The sequence below is a fragment of the Anopheles nili genome, chromosome 3 (assembly GCF_943737925.1).
Source record: "Anopheles nili chromosome 3, idAnoNiliSN_F5_01, whole genome shotgun sequence".
Classification (NCBI taxonomy): Eukaryota; Metazoa; Arthropoda; class Insecta; order Diptera; family Culicidae; genus Anopheles; species Anopheles nili.
The window spans coordinates 17994935-18019331 of NC_071292.1; the positions used below are offsets into that span (position 1 = coordinate 17994935).

Sequence of the window (24397 nt, forward strand, 5' to 3'; positions counted from 1 at the left end):
GAACACACGTTCATACGCGAGTGTGCGATGAAAGTGAAGAAATAGCTCGGCCTGACACTAATGGTATATGACAAGGGTTTACTCTCTTCGCGCATACGCCGACTCTGGCTGCAACCGGCTAAGTTCGATATGCGCAATACGCAGCACCACACGGCTTGCGTGCCGCAATCGGCTCAAGTTGGTTGCGCGTACGCGCGTTCACTCGTTTCCGGAACTGAGCGGTAGGAAAGTATATTAAAGTTCTTCGGCGACGTGCTGGCAATTCATAAGCGAGTGCCATCCCATCGCTAGAAACGCGAAAGAGAAAGTCCCAGCACCAGAAGGGGGTTTCGTTTTCAAATGAACGCACCGTTACGCAATGTGAAAAACGTGGTGATCCTCTTCCTCTTGAGGCGGAGGAGTGTTGAGGCATACTTCCGGGAGATATCTAGAAGAACCACTATGTGAGCAGCAATGAGAGGGAAAGCCAAGTGGCCATTCCGGGAACGGGCAGTTTCCGGTATGTCATCCATTACGAGCTAGCGCATTCCGACTAGGTCGGGTTTGAACCTGGATGTCGGTTGACATTCGCATGGCTCTCTGCACGTTTCGTTGACGTGCATGTGTCATAATCCACATCCGGTACCGTAACACTAAATAATGCATGACGTACCAGTGAAACCTACACGTCCATCAAATTTGCAATCCTTGCCGCCATACAAAATGGCTGTTGTGAAACGAAAAGAACATCAGACTTTTTATCATATCGATCATTCTGGATCATTCGATCCTTCCCTCGAATGCTTCATCTCCAAGTCTAAACCCACGAAGGCAGGAAGAATGCTTTTTAGAAATTCAGATGCTTCGCTGTGCATCGCTCCCACTGGCAAGCATGAATAATCCTTGCTGGGCCTGAGCTAAAGGGATTGCTATGCGCGTCTCGAACGCCTCGGTAATGAACTTCCCAAGGACGCATGCAACAGTTGATCGACTCAGCTCACGGAGGTGATTATGCGAGAATGGGTCAGTACAGCAGTGTCTAGCTCAGTGATCCTCCACATATGGGGGCATGATTGTGTGCATTACTCGACCCCAACTTTGGAACGAATTCTTATCATCCTCGTACTACCCAATGACCCTCGGGACTAAGCCTCCAGCAAACATTTACACCGTTTTTTACAACTGTACTTCCCGCGATTTCCACGCCCGATTCCGGTAGTATCAATTGTTTGGTGATAATGGACAAGCTTCTTGGAATTTAATGGGTAGCATCTGGACCTCATTCATTCATGGTCGTTCTACTTCAAATCCAGATCTGAAACCCACTAAACCTCAAACGTGGTTGCCACGAAATTCAAGTAAAGTACGACAAGTGTAAGCCCGCAGGTATCATTGCGAATGGTTAGCGGGAAACTCACAGAACATACTGGATTTCGACATTAAGTAGCTGCTGTCAAAGTTCCTTTACCTTCTTCTCAGCTTGCTGATTCGACTCGCTTGAGTGTCGTAGAAATTATGATTGATGATGCTTGCTTGGTGATGCGCAACTCCAAGACAGTAAGCGACAACCGAACAGCTCCACCACGGGGTAGTAGCTCTCTCGTACTCTCTCGCTTTCTCGTACTCTTACTCTTTGTGTCTATCAGTCTCAGTGTCACCCTCTCCCTGAGGGGACTGTTATCAGTAACCGTGCGGTTGAGTTCCAGCGGCAGTATCTACAACGATGTATAAGTAGGTTCATTGCCAAGAGCACCACAAATTGGAACAGAAGTTGCTGTGCATATGAACCGCGAGTTCCGGAGCACTCGCGTAATCTTCCAAAAGGCGGATCCGGGAGATCAATTCTCTGCCCTCCGAGAGCAGAACAATTTCGCAATGAACCTGGAGTCCGAATGACGACAGTGACAGGCTCAATGAGGAAGCAAGAAGACAGCGCTAGCTCTTACACATCGCGAGCGAGAGTTTGGAAACCCCAAGAGATCTTGTGGGAAATTCAAATTTTGCAGGATCGCATCTGAGCTCAGATCCAACGAGCTCACCCTGATTGCCCGATGTTCCAAGCAAGGATCACCGCTCTCTCGTAGATCAGAATCTAGAGGTTCAGAACTCGCTGAGTGCGCCATGCCGGTGTTTGCCTCTCACAAACGATCATCCCCCGGGACCACTACCAGCGGAACCGCGATCGCACTGATCATCATTCATATATGCACCGTCCACCCCGTCGGTACACTGCCCACGGTACCCGCCGGTGGGCGCGCTAACCCCCTCGACGGGTGATGCTGCGCAAAGGGAACCCCGGCAGTAACACTTACACCAGCGCAAGCCATATAAATTCTGATCAACCGACATCTCGCAATTTAGTTGCAGTCTGATATTTCGTACGAGGCGATCAGAGACGATTTGCTGACGAGACTCCATCATCGCTGTTCTTGGCTGTACTGCTGCTTGGTGCTCTTGTGCGACTCCCCAAGGAGGGTGAATTGTGCGGTGAAGTTGAAGCTTGTGCGCGTGCTGTTAGCTATCTTGGCCCTTAACGCTGCTAACCCCAAACGTTGACTCTGTTCGGTGATCAGTGAACCGATCGACACGACCTCCAACCCTTGTGCTGCTGCTCGATCGAGAGCACCCTCCGCGTGTGTGTTTGTTGTTGTGCTTGTTGCGAGAACGGATGTTCGCTTGGGTGTGGGGCTGCTGCGTGCGACTAAGACCCCCTTGTTCCAGGTGATCTCGTGTGCAAGTGACAAACCAACCGAGAGAGAGAGAGAGAGAGAGAGAGAGAGAGTGAGTGAGCGATAGAGTGAGGCCATCCAACCGGCCGGGCCATACCAGCGATAGCGAGCGGCCATTGCGTCGGTTTGCCACAAGAGCAGAATCCCGTGCTCCTCGGAAATTCAGCCCCAAAAACACACAGCACCCATCCCAGCATGCACAGGCTGATAGTGCTGCTGCTGCTGTTGGCCCTGCAAATAGCGCGCCACCGTGCGGCCGGAAATGGTAGGGTATTCTACTCTCACTTTGCGATTCACTACACGATTTGCCCGGGCGCGAAAAGTGGGTGTGTTCGAGAAAGGTTTGTCTGTGAGGGCGATCCTGCCAGCAGACGTGTACCGATCTCATCGCCGAGGTGTCCGGGGGACTGGTCTGCGAGCAGTAGAGTTCAGGAAATGCAACGCGCGCAAAGCATCCATTTATCCAATTGCGCATTGCATGCATGCGTTGTGCGGTGGCATGATGCTGGAGCAATTTCACTGCAAACACCCACCATTGGCCTGCCGGGGAGGGTGGAGTGGGCCAGCAAGGGAGCAAGAAGCTTGAATTTGTCGCTCGAACCGGTAGAACCAACTCTTGGAGTGTGTGCGGCTACTTGACCCGTCAAGATCAATCAGTACACGTGCGTGCACAGTCTCAGAACCTAATCTGCGCCACCGTAAACATGGTTCCTTTTAAAGCGGGAAGCGAAGACGTGCTATATATTGTTGCTTGCTCGGTTTTAAAGTACGCCTCTTCCTAGTCAGGCTAGTAGACACAACAGCTGCGACGACGACGACACGTCAATCTCGCTTAAGTATGCCAGATCACGACAGCACGTTCTCGAAACAGCTGGTTGCTAAGTGAGAGCGTGAGTGAGCGATCGTGTGTCTACGCGCGCGCGCGCGCGCCCGAGATTGAGTTGGCGCGTATTGTGGAGGGATGGACCCAAGCAGGAATAGGGAAGAAAAAAAATCGAGGCGCGAAATAATCACATAAAACCATCCCGCGCGCCGCGACGTCTCCGGGGGCGATGCGTTACCAACCGTTCCAAAGGGCAGTGACGAAATCAGTGACGAAGAACAACGGCTCCGTAGGGATGAACTTCCCGGTCCTCCCGATTGGGGGTGGTACGAAGCGTGAATAGAAGTGGGTAAGAGTACGCACACACCCCGGGAGGGTAGAGCTGCATCGACGACACTGTAGCATCTTACACTTTACATGAACCGCATCCATTCATTCGCTTGGCCGGGCTGAGGTCAAATGAAAAACAATTTATGTAAAATCGCAATTGAAATGTTTAAACATAACAAAGAAAAGAAAAGTGTTGCACATCGTTGCGGTAGCAAAGGGGGTGGGGGGAGAGGGGGAATTGTGAGGCGTGAGTGTGCGGGAAACCAAGCAAGATGGTGTACGTGACAGCGGGAGGAAGCCATGCCTGTCAATTAGAGGCCATTTTTTTTTATTTGTAAGTGATCTGAGTCTTACAACCGAGGATCAAAGGGACTTTAATACACGAGCCGGAAGTTAGGGCTAGTAACGAAATGTGTCAGGTGTTTCGATTCGATTCGTGTAAGGATTTATATTTCCCAAGAAGCAACGACCACGTGGTTTTGTGCAGCAACAAAGTAAATCACCTACTTTGCCGTTCCGGAATCAAGCTTAAAACCGAGCATGTCCAATCGGCTGGTGTTCCCAATCGACACCTCCGCCAGCTCCATTTTGTCTACACCTCACTTGAAATCAGAAAACGCTGATAAGATCTTGACGTAAACTGGGATTGGGTCGCGATGACTTGGAAAGTGGCCACCTTCGTCGGTTGTCTCACACGGAACAGTTGGTATTTACCCGCCTGCTGACCTTCGATCTTCGATGGTGAGCCGATGCTGTATCAATGTGTTTTGCTCTGTTCATCCTTTCATCAGCAGGAACGGGCACAGTAAACAAGCTAAGGCACGTGTTTTCCATTTGGACGGATAAGTTTATTTTACCCCGTGATTTTCCTTAGCTTTTCCCAGCTGGTGCCGCGAAATCAACAAACAAATGATTTGAGTTTTCCCGAGAATAATCAGTTCGCAATTGTGAAACAACTCCAAGAAGCTGAACGTGATTTACGAGATTTCTTGGAGCTGTTTAAAAAACATGATAAAATATTTAGTTTGTGAGCAATTTCCTCGTTTTAAGTTTTCTTTCGTTCGGGAATTAGTCTCGTCCTGGCAATCGTACGCAGGCAGCATTTTAAATCGCAATATCAGTTCTATTCCGCCAATTTCTCATTACAGTCGTGGAGCGAAATTGCATCGTGCCGCTGAAACCGGACTGGTCCTACTCGTCACCGTTGATATTCACGCAGAACGGCGTCCTGATTTCGCCCGAGCCAGATGTGGAAGAGATCATGCTGGCCACCGGTGACGAGGTAGTACTCTCCTGTTCGCCCAACTACTTCCGCGAGTTCTCCTCCGAGAAGGTGCTGTGGGCCAAGTGCAAAAAGGACAAAACGTTCGGTAGGTAGCAAGCATCCACTAGATCAATGAGGCTGTTTAACAATTGATCTCTTCGCACGTTTCCCAGTGGTGAACGAGCTGGACAAAAATTTCGTGTCCGCGCTCGCCTGCAAGGAGCGACCGATCGAGGAGATCATCGTGGCCGTACGTGGCTGTCCGGCAACACTGCGCTCGATCGAGTACGGCTTCACCAACCCGGTCACCAACAAATCGTACATCCTCGGTGAGGCGTGCTATGACGCGAAGGTCGGCCGGACGCACTTCATCCACACAAAGGTGAAGTCGGGCACGAACAGCATCGAGCAGCTCGCGCTCAAGGTGAAGGACAACGCGACATACTTCCACGGCTATCACCCGACGCAGCGGTACAAGGTCGATCTCAGCAAGGCGCTCAACATAAACGACCAGGCCGAGCGCTTTCGGCCCGTGTTTGGTGCGAAAAATGCCCCCAAAATCGAGTCCCGCCGGTACATCAATGAAGCTCTTCTTACCCACCGACAGTATCTTTCAGTATTAAAGATGGCCTGGAACTACCAGATCGTTAAGGATCGCGAGCAGCTGCTGAACCTCGACCGGCTGGTGCAGGACGTGCGGGCGCTCGCTGTGCCGGAGGTTGAGATTTATACCGGTGCGCATGGTGTTATGACGCTGCAGGACAAGCACAATCAGAGCGCGGAGGTGTACCTGGTGCGGGAAAATCGTTTTCCGGTGCCGAAGCTTCACTGGACGGTGGTGCGTTCGCAGGATCGAGCGGTTGCGTTCGCCGTTCTTGGTAAACCGCAGCTGACTGAGCAGGAGCGCGAAAAGAGCACCTTCTGTACGAGCATGTGTGAGCAGATCTCGTGGCTGAAGAAGCTGCACGAGGACGACGCGTGGCAGAATGCCGGCGCCGGGTACGTACTTTGCTGTGAGGTGGAAGAATTCCGTCGCACGATCAAGGAGATGCCTCCGATAACTGGCATCAAGGCGGTGTTTGTTTGACCTAGGGCATGTGTCCTTAGTCACACGGGCGCAGTACCGCAAAGGAGACGCGAAATCGAGAGAGAGAGAGAGAGATAGATAAATGTGGGCCCTCGAAGGACTAGTCCCAAAATAAGCCCAAGATGTCAAGTCCGACCAAACTAAAATCATAGCAAAAAAAAAAGGCCCGCGAAAGGATTCCGTGACCATTACGACGTCAGCGGGCGGCCATTTGTCGAGCGGAAGAAGTGCAATCAAAACCAATAGAAATGTCGTCACTGCTGCGTGGAAACACCGATCGCACGTGGTGTATAGCAAGCGCTAACTCTAGATTGCTATCGCTAGTACTTCCATTCCCTCTATTTGCTACCAGTTCTTCTGCAGACTCGCAGACTCTGCTCGAAGCTAAGCGTCGGCATTGTGATTTTAACTCTTTTTTTTTTGTGTGTAATATTTTAAATTAAAACCTTAGCTTTTAGAATGTAGTATTTTTATGAAAACAAAAAAAAAACAACGACAACCAAACACTCATTGCGCAAATAAAAAGTACAATTCGCCTAGTGTGCTTGAAATTTTAAGAGAAGGTGGCTTTTTGAATAATTGTCGGTGAAAAATGCATGAAATGTGAGAAAATTATTTCCAACATGTTTGGATTGGGAGAACAGAATACACAACATTAAAAAAAAATTGCACTTGTCTCATTTCTTTTTGCATTTCGACGAGTGTGACTATAAGCGAGCATGATGCATAGTTTTTTTGAAGGTTATACAAGCTTTAATACAAAACTTTATAATACGCCACTAAAAGCAAATTAGTCAACGATTAGATGGTAATTTTTTATCATCTTATCTAAGAAGCTATGACCTATGCATTCGGGAGTTGCTGATGCAACTCAACCCACAAGCATGGTTGACATTCTCGCGATTTGGTTCACTCGGGCACGAGCTACTCATATGTCCCTCTTTTTTTTTAACTCCAACCAAACCGATGGGAGAGCTGTCGAAAGTTTTGTTGAACCCAAAGTTCACCCCAAAACATTGCTCTAGAAAAATGCACCAATACTTGCACGGATCTAGGCTCGTTGATGGTAAACTATCCGATACGTTAGCTTATTTTTTGTCACTTTTAGCGATCGTTAAACGTTTGGTGTGATAGAAAGTGTTTTGCTTCCCAGTTTTCCTTATTTCATTCGGCCCTCCTTTTTCGCTTCATTACGTGATCGGCATTCTACACCGGTTTTGATGACGGGTACCACCGGTGAAATATGCAAATGCTGCTCCCCCGACAAACACGGTCGGTCGCATTTAGAGGCGTCGTTTCACCAAATCGGCAGGGCATGTGCTGCATAATGTTATCCGCCGGTCTGCTGGTGGCTGGGTGCATCGAATTGGGTGAGTGTGTGCTTTTTTGTTTTGCCATCCGAGCTCTTCTTCACGCCGTCGAAGCTCGACCGGTGACGAAAAGGCCAAAGAAAGTGAGCGCTGGAAATTGTTTCAGCTCCTCACACGCGGAGGCGCGCGCGTGTGCGAAACGGGTGACCATGTTTGAACTTTCATAGATTTATGCAAAAATGTTTTATGCGTTCCTCCTTATGTTACTCCTGCTCCGATCCGGGGTTGTTGTTTTTTTTTTTGTAAAATATCCCCAGGTAAGCTTGACCACTGAACGGTTGTGTTCATATGTTAGGATGGAGTTTATTTGTGTCCCCAAAAAAGGACATTTACTTTTTTCACTCCCCCCCAAAGGGGAAATCCAAAACACAAATCCGAGCCAAGAGACGTGTTGCGCATTGCAGCACGTACCTCCTTTCTACATTTTAAAAACCACCCCCAACGCAACGAGGATAGTTGGCGGTCAATCAGATGCTTGTAGTCTGTCAGCAAGTTACGGCTCTGAAAGAAGACGTTAAGCTTTCGTTTGTTCACGACCAGACGACTGGCGAATAGGGCCATCGAGAGTCTCGGAGAGTGTCACCATTAGCACCTGTCAGGCGCATGTAAGATGCGATGTAAAATTAACATACCAAGCACGTAATGGAGCTCTCGAAATGGATTTAGCGATCACCGCAGGAAAGCTCAAAATTATACAAGATTGTTTCATAAGCATCACGGGGTCGGTGTGCTTCCCGTATCGCTGCAAAGTGCAAGTGCAGGGTAAATACGCGATCGCGTAGGTGATACAATTGCAGCCACTTCGATGCATCACAGAAGATATGTCGAGGATCGTCTACGATCACACACCCGTCAGGGATTCGTTCAGCTGCAGTCGTGTGCATAACAACACGACACAGTCTACAAGCAGGTGTGCGCTTGCGAAATTATACCACATAGTTAAAATCGACGCGCAATCGCCGATGAATGATGGGAATATCATACGTCGATCAGATAAAGCATAACACATGGCCAGCTATCCGCAGTGGTGCAGCAACCGAACCGTAGACGAAATGATTGCCCCATCACAAGCAGGCATCAATCCGAAAGAATTGAATTATGTATTCGAGTTGCATTAAACAACAAAGTTGATTAGATCACATCTGTTCTGATACGTAAAGGAGGGTAATGTAATACACCCTTTATTTTAAAGTTAAAAGATGTGGATGAATTATCTGATTTAAAATTGTAACTTTTACATCGGATATCATCTGGATTTGGCATAAAGCACTGACAACAAAATCATGCAGTCAGTTTAAATATCTACCCCTATTTAATGCGCAATCGGAAATTAAATCAGCGGTGTCGAAAAGTGGAGCTTTATGGATTGATTCACTTAACATCGACAATACGCGCTGGCATGGGCCTGGTCGCGTGACAGCCACTATTAGCATTGGTCAACTCGAAATTGGCCTCACCACACCCACCACTACGCAAGCGGTAGAGAAAAAGTTGTTCGCACACTTTTCGTCCGGGTGATCACCGGTGCGGTGCTTCCGACCGGATCGTGACGGTGCCCTTTTGCACTCCAGGTTACCGGGGCAACGCCGCCGGTAAAGGTTAACTAGCCCGATTGAGCCACGATCGGGCCACTTTCGACGATCCGCCAGCAAGGAGCTTCGATGGCAGAACGATGACGAACACCGCCGCCGTGTACAAAACAGAACATGAAAAAAACATCCCCGTACGCAACGGCGAGCATCCTCACGCCACAACCCCCGAATGCGTGCGCCACGTAACAGGGAAAGATCCCGGAGGGTTTGGTCGGGAAGACGCGCTGGGAAGCGACCGCCTGCATACGCCTCCAAAGTTGCTTCGAGCAGCTCGATAAACGATCACGCGTGATCTTCACCTTCTCTCGGCAAGGGGCAAAAGCACGCGCGTCGAGCAGCACGACTCGTTGTGCCGAAGATGGTGCAGACACGCACCCTCAAAAGGATTGTTTTATTTGGCGGGTTCGTTATACATTTGCGCTTTTATTTGTTTTTTTTTTCGCAAACACCCCCAAGCGGAAGGTTAGAAAATTGCGAGACGCGGTTTCGCGAGCAGGCGGCGAGTGAACGGTGCGCGATCTAGTGAAACAATCGCGCACAAAACAACGATCGGCAGTAAAACCGATTACAATAACACAACGCGCCCCAGATGAGGCGATAGAGATAGAAACGTCAAACGCTGGCGACAACAGAGCGAAGAGAAGCGCTGGTGGGACACCGCAAACGAGCGAAAATGCCCCCGCCGTCATGTTGGGTTGAGTATTGCGGTTCGATGGGTGATAGATGGGTGGGGAGTAGGGAAAACCTCCCAACCGCCCGGCGTGCGAAGCTTTAGAGAGGGAGAGAGAAAATGCCAGAGGAGCACGTACGTGAGCTCGGAGACAAATGGAAGATGACAGCAATAGCCGTCGGGTGGCTGCAAAAGCTCGACGAAAGAGAGTGAAAGAAAGTGACGCACAAAAAGGCGAATGTGCGGGGAATAGAGAAAGCCTGTAACGTAGACGATAAGTTCGTAGAAGCAATAGGGATTGGAGCATTAAAATAGAATTTCATATGTCTATGACTAGATTGTATAAGAATTCAAAGAAGACGATTACATATTGAGCTTGTTAAAGCTTTGAGGCGAGCCTAATATGACCATCACACGTTGTTGATATTAAGAAGATTTTTGAATTCAAGTGTACTCACAGGTTTATAGCACCTCCTATTTTAAACTAATTTTTCATTGTGAGTGAAATATGATATGGTAGGTTGATCCATACATAAAGAATACATCGTTTCATCAACATATATCCGATATTAATGAGAAATTTATAAAAATGCTAAAGAAAGTAACAGTTTTGGAGAAATTATGGACTATATACTATAAGATTTATTAACACTAAACCTACTTTTAAAATTATCTTTTACTAGAATGCTTTAAAAAGAATAATATTTATAAATTATATAAAAATTTTATAAATTATATAAAAGGTTTAAATTTTTCTGAGTTTTAGTATTAATTAAGCATAGTAATAGATCAAAATCAAACATCGAAGTTGCAAAAAAAAGGTGATACAGTTGCACCAACAGTAACCTATCAATCCGGCGGGCGTGCAGAAAGAAAACGAAAACGACGTACAAATCCACAAACCACCAGCCATCGCCGGTGGGAAACGCACCCGCTGAAACCGACCCAGCCGCTAAACGAGCCGGCCAATGAGAGTGAAAGAGAACTGGAAGGAAGGGAGGGGAACCACTGGAGAGGGAGGGAGGGGAGGTGGAAAACACAACCCCAGCTCGCCTCAACCGACGACGACGCTCATGATGATCATGATTTAAAATTTAATTCATTTTCAAATCAAGCGATCATTCGATCGGCAACAGCACAACAATACGCAGGCAGAAATTTTCCTTTCATTCGCGAAAAACGACGCGCGCGCGTAAAACGGCGGAGTGCGAACCTCGGCGTGTGGTGACTTTCTTCGGTGTCCTGTGGATTGATTGGCCGCGCGTTGCGTTTTCAGTTTTATTCGTCTCTCGTGCTGTGAGCGGTTCGGGCCGGGCCTCGCAGAAAGGTTGGTTGTTTTACTACACCCGGGTGCCGTATGCTTTGGGGGGTTTCGTTCTTTGTGTGTCTTTTGGGGAAAATTGGGAGTGTAGATATCTTTTTTTCGAGGGCCGTGAAGGAGCATTTATATCTCTAGTTTACCCAAACAAGTGATGAAAATAGAGTGTAAAATGTGTTACTTTAAGCGAGAAAAGTGTTTTTGAAATTGTACACAAACTAAATATTTGCGTATCGTGTAACGTTCTACCAAATATTTCTTTTGAACATTTAAATATGCTACGCTTAAGATATATTTCTATGTATGAAAAAACAATCACAAAATATGATACTGTAGAAGGCAATTGTTGTCTAGTGACTGCAAATTCAGCCAATCCATTTTGGATACACTCTGCCTCACAAGAAAATGGACGAAAAACTTCGACACGCATCAAACCCATCAAGTGATACAAATCGCAATCGAACGATTCGCGCCATTCATGTCGCAACTGTAATGAACAATCTTACCCGCTGTGATCCATCGAGCAATCGTTGTCCTTTATCTGTTGCGTACGAAGAAAAAGTGAAAACAAAAGTTAAAAAAAATACCCCGTCACTAAATGGCGTTCTTCACGGATCAAAAGGCAGCACAAGATCAACGATCGAAAGGATGAAAATAAAAAGAAAAAAATCTTTCAAAGTGGTACAAAACGTTTCACGTCTCGTCTCCCAGCTCACGGGAACAGTGTGGCGGAGATACGGTGCGGTGACAAAAAAGAACATGCCGGCGAGGCGAGACGCACAAAAAATCCTATATATCCTACGAGCATTGCCCGGGCCCAGCCTATAAGGCACCGGTAGGGCGAATTTTCTGGCCCCCGGATCCGGTTTACCAGCCGCTAAATGGAGCTGATCGAACCTTCAAAACTCATTCCGGGAACTCCCATCCCGACACTGTGCCATTTCCTGCCCTTCATCGGTTGTGACGTTGTATATGAGCAACCAAACAAAAAAAAACATCTGTCACACACACACAAAAGGGTTGTCAGTAAAAAAGCGGAAGGTTATTGATGTATTAATTACATTCTCTGATTGATCGCGCTGTTATGCGGTTCGCATGATCGAGCATGATGAAGGAGAACCGGGAAAACTTCTGAGGGCGATCCCGCTTGGCCTGCTGCAAATGGTTTAAAGCTGCCACGGGAAGCACACGAAATTGCTGGGAAAAATCTCGAACGGCATCGGTGCCGAAAAAGGACACACACAACGGCAACAAAAAAATTGCCAAGCGATATGTGTTCGCCACCGATGGAGACATCTTTATTGAAAAGAAAATTAAGCAAAGTGTGCGGGGAGTGCGAACATGAAAATAAAAATTGAAAAACCTCACCGCCATGATCGCAAAGGAACGAAAGAGAAACCAAACCACCGCAAAAAGGGTTTCGCGTGGAGACGCGATGCTCCCACGAGGCGGAGGAGGAGGCTCGAATTATCTTGGTTCCCGAAAACACGGGAAAAACACGGCACCCGCAAAACAAACAAAAAGAAAAACCCGCCCCAGTGGGCTGGGAAGAAAAAGCATAAGAGCGGGAAGAGAAGAAAAAAAAAGCAAACTGAGCCGGGTGCTTCTCGCCCTCGAAAATCGTGCGCGCACGCTCATAAGCGATCGTGTTTTCCTGAGGACAAGATACATGTGTTTATGTTGCGAACCCACCCTTCTCGGCTCCTTATCCCTTCGCCGATCGTGTGCCGTTGTGCGTGTACGAGTGCGAACGGTGGGCGATGTGTGAATGGCTTTAGTTTGTTCCGTCATATTTTTTTGTCTTCTCTCGCTTGTATGTCTTTTATTTTTTGTTTGGTTGACCCAATCGATCCCCGGTACTCGATGTGTCAGAAACGATCTACAATTCAGGAACGATCGTTCAGCAGCGCCCACCGTTAAAGCCCTTCGCCTTCGTCGACGTCGACGCCGCAGCCGTGGACGAAAGTGGTCTTGGGAAAATATTGATTTCGGTCAAGTTCAAAGCGACTTTTAATGAAGTGATAGTTTTGTCTTTTTTTACCCTTTCTCTCTTCTTCTGAGGGGGGCCGTTGTCCACCTCACTTTCGTTCACGCGCTGGGTGGGGGGTGGGGGGTTTGGGGTTTTGCTGGGTTCGGTTCTTTCCACCGCACACGTCCCACACCCAGTTGATCTTTCCAGCCGAATGCATATATCCCTAAATAGGGTTTAACATGAGCGCTGCGCGGTTTTTACTCACCACCTTTCCCCCGTCTTTTTGCACCGCACCCCCGACCCCCGAGGGGGTGTGGTCTTCTTTTTTGTTTCTTTTGCTTCGCTTTCCATCGGTCGCCCAACGCGTCTCGTTCACCGCCGTTTCATCGTGATGTGATGCTTGTTTGCTGCCCGCGCCTGGCTGGACTTCGTGACCGGACTTACTCGGCCAGTGTGTCACTGTGGCGCGGACCGTTTGAACGTTATGTTTTGGCCAGCGAAAACTTGATACCGGAGCCGGAGCTTGGTCGAACAAAGGGGTTTTCCCACTGCCGTACGGTGTGCAGTGTGAGCGGCGAATTTGCGCGCAGCTGTTGCTACAGTAACCAGTTAGCTAGAGGTGAGCCCCTTTTTTTTCGTGTGTCTAGAATATATCTCTATTCCAACGAGAAGGAAAGTAAATAAAGAGGATCACGATTGATGGCAAGAGCAGGCCATTGTAGCTTGCTGCAGTGGCAATACAGGATCAGGTTAGATTTAATAAAAAAATCTAGAAAAGCTATTTTTTTTAATAGCTTAGCTAATTATAATAGTTACTCCGTAGCATAAGGGACTGAAATCCCTTAATTATACAACCGCAAAAAAAGAATGAAAAAATCTTTCGTAACATAAAAATGATTACAAAGGACAACAAAATCGATTTGATGAAACAAAATAGCTCTTCCATAACTCTCGTTAAGACACATCAAAGCAACTACATCCTTTCTAGAAAAAAAACCCCCTCACCGATAAGCGATCTTTTAGCCTATTCAACTCCAACAACAGATGATCACTTCCGGTCTGTTCCGTGCGCAAACGGAAGAGCCACAAGGAAGAAAAGCGAGATGTAACTTGCCGCGTGAATGAAGGCGGAAAAAACTGAACAAACACCGGTGCCAGCTAACGTAACAAGCTCGTTAGTAGCTCCTTCATTGTCCAGCCAAGCTTGCCTCTTGCCAGGTGGGCCAGATAACAGCCGATTCGGCATGCCCTGCCGGCGTTCCGTAATCGAACGATGCTAAAGCTATTGAAGATCAGCCCGGGACATATTACGGGTAATTTAGGGCTCTTTAATGTTTGCCTCTTTAACACGGGGCTTTCTTTTGCTCTCTCTCTCTCTCCCTCTTTTTCCCCCGGTATAAAAAAGAAAAGAATACGAAAAGAAACAATGTTACAAGTGTAGTTCCCTTTCGCAGCGCGAGCTCATCATTTCGAGCCCTATTAATCATCCCCACGGTCAACGGTTGGCTCTTCCGGCATAAGGATACGAGCAACACACCGCGGTGTTGCGCGGGTGCCAGATTAACCCTAACCACCGGGGGAATGGATTCGCCACGGACGTGATTTGATTATCGGACCACGCTGGGACCTATTATCGGCCCACCCTCGCACCATTCATACGGGGGCACTGCGGAGAGCGCCCCACGGGTGATTTGCGTGTGCGAAATTGAAAGCTTTTACTTTCATTGAATGCCGCGTGCAACCGGAGGCAGGAGAATCTCGCAGCATGCATTACACGATCATTGGCTGGCTGGAGGGGCAGTTTAGGCCTACTCCTAAGGGCCTTCCAGCTTCCTCAATAGCTGTGTGGTAAGGTCTTGTGCTGTGGTAGACCAAAGCTCATCCACCCGAAGTACACACTTCACACCTTCTCTTCGAGGTTTACGTAATATTGATTGATGGAGCGAGGCTTAAATGTGTTTCATTTTTATTTTCCCCACGCGTCATAATGGGCGTCTCTAATATGGCCCGATACGTGTAATAGGAAGAGCATCACACGTGAATACGGCGGTGAAATGCACACCGCGGACTTTATCCAACATTGCTCGTAGAGAGTATTTAAACGAAGTGGGCATTTAAAAAAATGAGTGCGAAACTTTCAACAAAAAAGTGGCTTTGTATAGAACCAGATAGGCAGAGAGGAGAAAAAACGCATATTCATCACAATAATCGATCGTAATGTCAGATAAAAGCTCTCCGAATGTGTTGATAAGAAAGAGTGCAAAAACATTGATCGCTAATTGAACCGCCTAGTGTAATGTGATTCGTTTCTTCCTTTCCTTTTGCAACATAGATCTCACGGTACGCCCGTATAACCACAACATGATGTGCCGCCTCGAGCAAGCATTATCGTGTGTGTATTATGTTGTGCTGTTAATTGTTGTCTGCACGGAAACCACAGCAGCCCACGGTCACGGAAGCGTCGAACCGGTGCTAGCACACGACATTTCATCGAACGAAGGTCCAAGGGATGATTTTAATAATGGTAAGCAAAGCTGTATTTCATATCAGAAGTGGTGATAACATAACAATGTCATAAGAATGTTTTTTTAAAAGGAATCATAGCTACCCCAAATGATTTCCGAAATTTTCATAAAGATTTCCGATGCCTGCTCAACTTGTACATATGCAATTACTACCTTTTAGTTTCCATTTTTAATCAAACCTCTTATGTTTAATTTTTAAAAACAATTTGAAGTCTAATCCATATGACATCTTACACTAAATTATTCAAGCTATAAATAAATTCGTAGACTTTGCTTGTATATGACAAAAAAAACTTTAGCAAATTGTTTGAAATTGGTACTGGAATCATGAGGAAATCAACCGAAACGGTAAAATAAAGCCAACTACGGTCGTTCGCAAAACAAAACAAAATAAAACGTTTCGCTCAACAAAACGACAAGGCGCAGCGATTAGTCGAGGGATTTTTATGGCCAAAGCCAAACCTAGTCACCCAAATGCGCGACTAATCCGCAAATAGGCATGATCAGGGTGGGCTGCACGATCAAACAGCAGTGCGGAGTAAAAGCCCACCAAGGTGGTACGGCCCGATCCCATACAATGTTGCCACATGCTAGGGAAACCAACACCGTGTGGTGGCCAGGGATACCGCCATCCGTAGCTGCTGATAAAGAAAATAAGAGCCTCTAACCCGGGTAGGTTCCGCTGGGCTCCATCATTGCCAGGGCCAGGGCCACGGTCACTTCAACCCAGACCGGGGCAAGCTCGGTCAGGCCCATTTCGGGAGAGTTGAACCCACCGCTCAGGTCTTCGAGGTCTCTGGCTAACCAGACACGGTAGCTAGTTCCCAGGCTGACTCGGAGGACCAGCAAACATCGCTTGCCAAGCGGCAGACGCCATTGTACCTCCACACCCGGGTGTCGAGATAATCAACTAAAATATTTTATTGATTTCATTAGTGAAACTACCAGCACCGGGCGATGCGACCATTCGGCGTCATTCGTTTTCCCAACGCAAAGCAACCGTCAGCGAAGGGGGCCACAGACACGGGACTGGGATTCGCGATCGAGAGACGACGACTTGTTTATGCTACTTAGCCATTTATGTGCTTTCTGTTTGTACTTCATTCACGCCGAACGAGTCGAGCACGAACGATCGATTGCAACAACACTAGGCAGGCTAGTGGAGGCGATTCCCAGCTCCGAACATGAATGGGACGCAACGGACGCCACCCGATCGGAAGAAAAGCCATTTGCTGCGTGCGACATCGAGGCGGTTCGAGAAACGCTCAATGAATGAAGTCGAAATCATTTGCAAAACACACGTTATCTCCAAAAAAGGGGCGTCGTTTTTTTAGGAACAGAAGAAAGTAATTCATTCAACGTTCTGCATCTGTATCTGTTGGATACGAGGTACAAGTATATTGCATTCAAAGTGGATAAGCACAAAAGACTTCAACAGCCCGTCAAGCGACGAACCCCTGCTCTGGTGGCCAAAAACTATCGAATTTCTCCGAAGTGCGCGAACATTCGCGCACCCCCTTTGGAGCTAATCGAGCTTGCTAACATAAACCGCAACCTTCACCATTCATCACTACTACTCGAGCGGAATGGTAGCTTTTTCGCCAACTTATCACCCCCGGATAAATGTCTACATTACCGGTTGCTTTCCGCCAATGCGGCTCGCTCTCACGAACGATAGACCATCGGTACCAGCTGGCAAACATAATATGCTTATCGCTTATTGTCACTTTCTAACCCCAGCATCCTCCAGCCGCCAATCGCGGCCCGGATTGCTTGCCCTCTCGCTTCCAGAAAATTTATCATTCAACTATCACTTAACAGCGACCATAATTCGCTCATTACTTCTCTTCCGTGGCGGTGGCACTGATCAATTGTGTTTCGTTTGTCTTCGCCGGCGATCGGTCGGTTGAAACTTGCGGATACACCGAAAGGTCCCAGGAATCGAGCAGTAAAGAGGAATGATGAGTGAAAAATACGCAACGAAAAAAAAACAAACCCCTCTTGCCATTTCGCAAGCAAGCAGAGCAAGAGAGCACCGATCGTAAGCATTCAAATGGGAGGAAAGAAACGGCCAATTAGGTAACACTGTCGATGAACACCGGCTGAGGGGGGTTCGAGTTTTTCATCGCACTGTTGCTTTCTTTTTCTTTGCGATTCAACCTGGCCTCTACCGGTGTGTCAGGGTCGGCGAAAGAGGAAGATACTTTTAAAAGTAAACCTTCCCGGAGGAGCGACGAGCTAAGGGGCCTCCATCGCGATGGGAATAATGCATTTCCCAAACTTCCACCGGTTCTGCAGCGTGAGCCGGTGAACGTAAGGGAACGGGGCAGCGTACAAGACAAACTGCGCGACACTGAGATGGCGACGTGATTGACTGCGAGGAAAGTGACCATCTTCGCGCGATCGGATGGTGCTGGTTTTGTGCTGGAAGGAAAAATCCTCCAAGAAGTGCCTAATGGAAGCGACAGGTGACCAAACGGGTAGGCTTTACCGCGAGGTGGTTTGTTTCAAAAGTTAAAATAGGGTAGAAAATTCAATGAAAAATAAGAAAGAATTGGCATCTCTGAACACGTAGGAGTTTAAAAGGATATAGTGCATACGATGCATTCAACTTAACAAATGGTAAAAATCATGCCAAGATCCAACATGGCAAAGCTCATATTGCTTCAGTGTCAAATCGGTCCAGCAGTTCCACCGAAATCGAAAACGCACGGTACGCTTTTCCGTTCTCCCGAGTTCAATAGTCGAATCGAAAGTGTCAGGGACTTACCACCATTGCGGCACACATCCGAAGGTTAGCGGTAACGATAAGACCACAAAAAAACGGGTCCTAAATCGATGGCACAGTGCAGTGTAGTGGAAGAGAAGTGCGTTTTTTATTAGCCATTGTTGTCTCCAGCGGGGTGGCAAACACCACTCGACGATCCGGGCGAAAAGATCATTCAATCGGAGATGCGCACACACGCATCAGCATTGCACCGCACAGTGGAAAGAGTTGAGTTTTCCACTGCCAAGTGGTTTCCTCTACCGACGTTTGGGGTTTCCGTCCGGAGTGGAGGACACTTGCTCAGTGTTCACGACTACCACGCGAGAGAGCACGTTCGTCGGAAATTGAAACGCTATATAAAACAAACGCAATCGAGTGGCGCTGGGGACGGGGAGAAAAGCTAGGCTCCCGGGTTAGGGCCACGAAGTACAGTAAAAACGGTACCGTACTCAGGGGCATTGCCATTTTCCACGTGCGCCAACCGGTGCGCCACCATCGACACAACCGATACGGTGGTTCGTTATTGACGTAGACCAGAGCTCAACAAGCAACCATGGGAGCCCGGCTTTTACCATTCAATTAACAGCTAAGCGCACCTTAGTTCATGGCGCACGTTAAGTGAAATAAAGCACGATCAAGTTCCGGTGGGAAGGTAACCGGATTAACAACGATCGGCGGGATCTAAAATAGGGTGTTTTTCTTCAGAATAGCCGCGGACGAAAGGGAGGATGTTGAAATTTGAAACGAGCGTGGGGCAGAAAAACCCCACCAGTGGTGCCGAATTTTCGATCATTGCCTCTTATTTACCCAGCGCTGCATGCAACCTTTGTTTGGAGTTTCGTGTAGTAATAAACCATTGACAATGAAACCGAAACCAACCGAAGGGTGGAAACACGGTGGTGGATGGTCTTAATTAGGCGCATGACGCATCTAATTGGGGGAGTACCGTGCAAATCTAACACCATCACACAGCTAATGAATCATTGTGTTCACGATGCACACCGTAAAACCGTTTGTTTAAATGCTGTTGATAGGATTTGAATATGAGCTAATTAAAATGCGAAGAAAGCGTTAAATTTGTTTAGTTTTTTTCAATATTTCTATTGTTGCCAAGATTTCCAAAACGTTTCAATATGTTGATTTACTTGTTAAGATTATTATTTTTTTATATTATCACCAAACGTGTCCTTTACTCTCTTCGTCCAGATAAGGATAATAAAATATTTGTATCAGGACTCTCGACAGGTGTACTATATTAGTACAAGTATATTAGTAAATCCAATACATAGAGCCATTATTATCAACGATTAGTTTAATAATTACGTGACTTACCTGATCCGATTCTGTATAACCGATCTCGTTGCAGATTTGGCCCGCAACTTTCACTCGCCACGGTTGGAATACAACGAATGGTTGCCGGTAGGCAGAGGTGATCCGCTCAAGAACGATCCAACGTACGACTACAGTCCACCGGTGCTGGACCGAGTGCGTTACTGGTCCGACGGTGCGAAGGACAAAACGTCCGGCAACGACATCCTGCTGCTCGGTGTTCCCTCGAAGAAGGCCGTCGGTGTTAGCAAGGAGTGGAACAGTGTGCCAGTTCGGCGCAACTACTATTCACCCCCACATCAGCACCACGTGGTAACTGGCCCAAACCAACTGCCACCGACCGTACTAATGCCTCCACCTCTGAATAACTTTCTCGGGGGTGGTGAAGGAATCGGCTTCTGGGGTGGAGCGTCTGCCGCATCTCAGCGAGTGGACACTCAGCCTGGAGATGGTTTCAAGTATCGTCCTGTCCACCAAGGACAATTTCCAGGTACGTATATCGATTCTAGGTCGATTCCGGTTGGTTTCGGTACTCAGACGGTCCGTTTACGATTGCAGGTTCAAAGCATCCTGAACTGTCTTTAGCTCAACCCATCACGGCCCAGTTTCATCACCATCATCAGCCTCCACAGCAACAGCAAGGAGCGAGTGGGTTCAACCGACCACCCTACGTAACAACGATTCGCCTCACGACTCCGGCCGGTGACACTGTGAAGCGTCCTTTACTGAAAACCATCCTCCAGAACGAACACTCGTATCCGTTCACAAAAACCGCAATGACCAGCACGGTCACCGAGTACACATCCGGTGGGTTTTACGACGCGCAGAACATCAACGCCATGGCCCAGACGGTCTTTCATCCTCCGCAAACGACGGAATATCTGCAACCGCACTCGCCTCAACCTCAACCGACGAAGAAAGCACCCAAGCTGAAGACGGAAATTCGTGGTCCACTCGTAACACCAGCCGTCCATGGCCACACTAGCACGCATCTTCCTGTGTCGATGACCACGCCAACAACGCCAACAATCATCTGGAGTACAGCCACCGCCAGTGTGCCCAGCAGCATGAATAGTATGGGTAACACTATGGTCACAACACAACCAACCCCACCGGCCATGACGACAGATTCGATCTTCTCGCACTACAAACAACCGGGTATGCCGGAACGGTGGTCTCCGTACCTGATCATCGAAGGCCACTCGAAGGTAAAAACGTACGGTTTGAACACGAACGACACATTGATGCAGTTGCCACGGATGGTGCCCGTCACAAGCACAAAAGATCCGATCGTACACCACGTGGTAAACCGGGATCCGGAAACGGGCGTCGAACTGAGCGTCACACACATTGCCACCAAGCGCCCACCGGTGTACGAGATTCACACCGAAGCCGGTCTCCGGTTGACCAAAGACGATAACAAAACGAAACAGCCGGTTAAAAGTGCGGTTGATACGTTGCTTACTTTGCTAGATGAGGCCTCCTTTGATGATATGCTTAAGCAGGAAGGTACGGTAGAAAATGCACTAGAGATCACCGCCGGTAACAAGGATAGCAAAACAAGGCGAAACGTTCGCGTCACGAGACAAGCGTACCGGATTGATCAAAACTAGTGGCTTACGCGATATTCCCGGACCAAACAGCGCACGGCGAAACAATATACGCACGGCGCCGCTTTGGTCGCTGTTCCACAACTCGACGGCCATAACTGCACGGACAGGACGCAATTTTACTGTTCTGCACTAGGAGCATCGTAAGAAAATCAAATCAAACCATAGTTACGAACTTTAACATCACCACCCACGCGAGAGACAAATTTCAGCAACTAGCAACCATTTTGTTTCCCCCCCCCCACCCTAGTATGCGTTTCAAAGTAGATTTATTGATACCTGCACATTTGACAGATGTAAATAGTAGCGTTAAGATAATTTAGTGACACATTGGTAAGAATATAGCGAATAATGAATCCAGTACCGTCGGTTTTACGTTTAATTATCATGATGACCATTTCCCATTGACGGATATCGTTCAAATTATTATATAGTCTTGCTGGTTTCAATATTTCATAATAAGGTGTCGAATCAACGAACTAATCAGCATATTTAAATGCAAGAAAGACAAAAAAATCAAGCGCAACTTTTCACCAAGGTATTTAAGTCTTATTATTTATTTTCACCTTTACTTTGAACTTGTTCTAGATGAACGTGCTGCACTCGTTTAATTTTCTCTCCAGAAAATTACGGCCCTAAACTAACCTATGCACTTTTCCTCCGTTCGTGCTATTGCATGCACTGAGAGGAGACTTATGTTAAAATAATTTTCTTAATTCGTTCCTCCTGTTTCAAAAAAAAACCTAACGTCTACAATTAGCCATTAACACGTCGTGGTCCGACGGATATTGTGTCCTCGTAATAAAATAATAAGCTTACATCGAACTACGAAAATTGCGATCTCGTCTCCAGAGTTTGAATGTTTTAACCGATAGTATGAACGCGCCCACGACGCCCCGTAATTTCTGAGGGCTAACGCGTGTATTATAATTTTAAGCGCCCTTTCGGAACGCTCCTCGAGTGATGGAGAATGCGAATGCGGCTCCACCTTCACTTGGGGTGCGCTCGCCGAACGCCAGTCAATGATTGTTAGGACTTTTTCTCGGCTGCCGTGAGCAAAGGTGGCGGTGGTCCGGGCGTCAGTCCAGCACCGGTCCCGGTGCTCGCGACCGTCGCTCATAATTTCCGCAAATCAAGCACGAACACGCTGCCGTCGCTGGCACTGGCGCCTACTTTGCTGCCACGCGAATTCCAACACACCTCGAATATGCCCCCGGTGCCCTTGTAGCTATGCACCAGCTGGCCGCTTTGCGTGCTCCAGATGTGTACGCACTTGTCGAAGCTACCGGATGCGAGGAACTTGCCATCCGGACTGAACGCTACCGAGTACACTGGTTCCGTGTGTTTCGTTAGCGTGTGAATGCAGACACCGCGCTCAACATCCCACAGGCGTACGGTCGAGTCAAACGAAGCGCTCGCCAGAATAAGATTCATGTTTGGATTCTGAGTACCCGTACCCGTGGGAGACCATTTGATGGTGTAAATCTCTTTCGAATGTGCCTTAAAATAAAATTAACGTTAATTCAGACCTCTCTAGCGTCAGCAAGAGTTAGGAATGTATCATCCTTGCATCGGTGCATACCTGAAGATCATGTACGCAAGTGTCCTGCTTCATCGACCAAATCTTTAACGTCATGTCATCCGAACAGGATGCCAACAACTGTCCTTGAGGATCCCACTTGATAGCGTTTACTTCATTCTGCAACAAGACAGGAAGGTATCATTTAAAAATAAATCGTTCCCATTCTTACTTCATTCGAATGCTTACCGTGTGGCCCTGGAACGATTTGATCGGTTTGTCCACCCCTAGCTTGCAAACGTGGATGCACTGATCCGTGCTACAGCTGGCGAATGACTGGTTCGACTGCCAGTCCACGTCGAGTGCGGGTGCCGAATGGAAGCTGAACTGCTGTGTGCATTGCCCTGTGGCAGCATCCCAGATGATGGTCGTTTTATCAACGCCAGCGGACAGAATGTAATTGCCACGCTTATTCCACTTGAGAGCAAAGATCGGACCCTTGTGTTGCCCTAGAGTACTTGCCAGCAAACCATCAGTGCGCCAGATGCGAGCATATCCGTCGTACGAACCCGTCGCTAGCAGCGTACCGTCGCAGTTCCAATCCAGCGATGTGACGTCTTTGTTGCTCGGGACTTCGGTGCCTCCCTTTTGAATGCAATGGCGCAGGACAAGCTGATTTGGATTAGCCGGATTGTCGGACATATCCCAGATGCGAGCAGTACTGTCACCTGACCCACTGGCCAGCAGATCTGTGCTGGGGTTCCACGCGCAGATAAACACTTCACTCTCGTGCCCCCGCAGAACGGTTGCCTTTGAGGCGGGTATTTCGATGCTCTGATCTACTTCCATGGTTTCAACCGGGGCCGGAGTCGTCGAGGCTGTCGTTGTTGTCGTTGGAGGTGGCGCAGCTGGTTCCTCTGTCGTACCGTTAGTCTCCGGAGGCTCCGTTTTCGTGGCTTGCTTTTGTTGGTTTTGCATGTTCTGGCGATTTGCGACCACCTCCGGCATTACGGCATCGATAAGGCTTAAGCTTTCGCCCAAACGTTGCTCGGTGCCATCCTCCCCTATACTGATTTCGGCCTCGGTGTACTGTAGCCCTTTTTGCAGAATGCTAAGAAGCGCAGCCGGAGGTACGAGTGCTCCATTGATGTTGCTTTGTGAAATATGTGATTCGATCCCGAACGTGTAAGCGGAATGCGAAAAGCCTGTTTAGAGATAGCAATGCAATCATTTGAATTAGATTTGTTAAGCTTCACGTGCATTACGTTAATGTGTTCGATACGTACCGGACTCCTGCAGATAGCGGTAAACTAGGAAGTTTACCTCATCACTAGAGAAACTCATCTTCTGTCCGGCGTGCTGTGCGAAAGCCGGAAGATTTAATTCACCCGTGGCTGATGCTGCTGCGTCCTGGGATTACACGCAAGGTATTTTACAGATGGTTTGTGGCGTACTCGCAGCCAAAATCCACAATATATCGATGATGGAATGTGATTTGTTTTTACACTTTTTT

General features: G+C 47.8%; 3 protein-coding genes across 4 annotated transcripts; 2 read left to right on the forward strand and 1 right to left on the reverse strand.

The window, feature by feature from the left end:
• Nucleotides 1-2607: 2607 nt before the first annotated feature.
• On the forward strand, nt 2608-6744 carry LOC128723487 (uncharacterized). Of its 2 annotated transcripts, none has more exons than XM_053817232.1 (3): nt 2608-2973; nt 4983-5231; nt 5299-6744. In XM_053817232.1, exons 1-3 carry the CDS (start codon nt 2904-2906, stop codon nt 6210-6212), a joined length of 1233 nt encoding a protein of 410 aa, XP_053673207.1. In that variant the 5' UTR covers nt 2608-2903; the 3' UTR covers nt 6213-6744. The 2 variants fall into 2 exon arrangements, with proteins under 2 accessions (XP_053673207.1, XP_053673208.1); XM_053817233.1 differs by having other exon boundaries at nt 5010-5231.
• A 7663-nt stretch (nt 6745-14407) lies between these two features.
• LOC128723816 (uncharacterized) lies at nt 14408-21368 on the forward strand. The gene is made up of 4 exons (XM_053817582.1): nt 14408-14447; nt 15467-15658; nt 19793-20245; nt 20314-21368. The coding sequence occupies exons 1-4, from the start codon at nt 14408-14410 to the stop codon at nt 21366-21368; spliced, it is 1740 nt and encodes a 579-aa protein (XP_053673557.1).
• A 1001-nt stretch (nt 21369-22369) lies between these two features.
• On the reverse strand, nt 22370-24228 carry LOC128725097 (F-box-like/WD repeat-containing protein TBL1X). Its single transcript, XM_053818815.1, has 4 exons — nt 24171-24228; nt 23134-24089; nt 22948-23064; nt 22370-22865 (listed from the first exon to the last, which is right to left on the reverse strand). Exons 1-4 carry the CDS (start codon nt 24226-24228, stop codon nt 22482-22484), a joined length of 1515 nt encoding a protein of 504 aa, XP_053674790.1. The 3' UTR covers nt 22370-22481.
• Nucleotides 24229-24397: the final 169 nt, after the last annotated feature.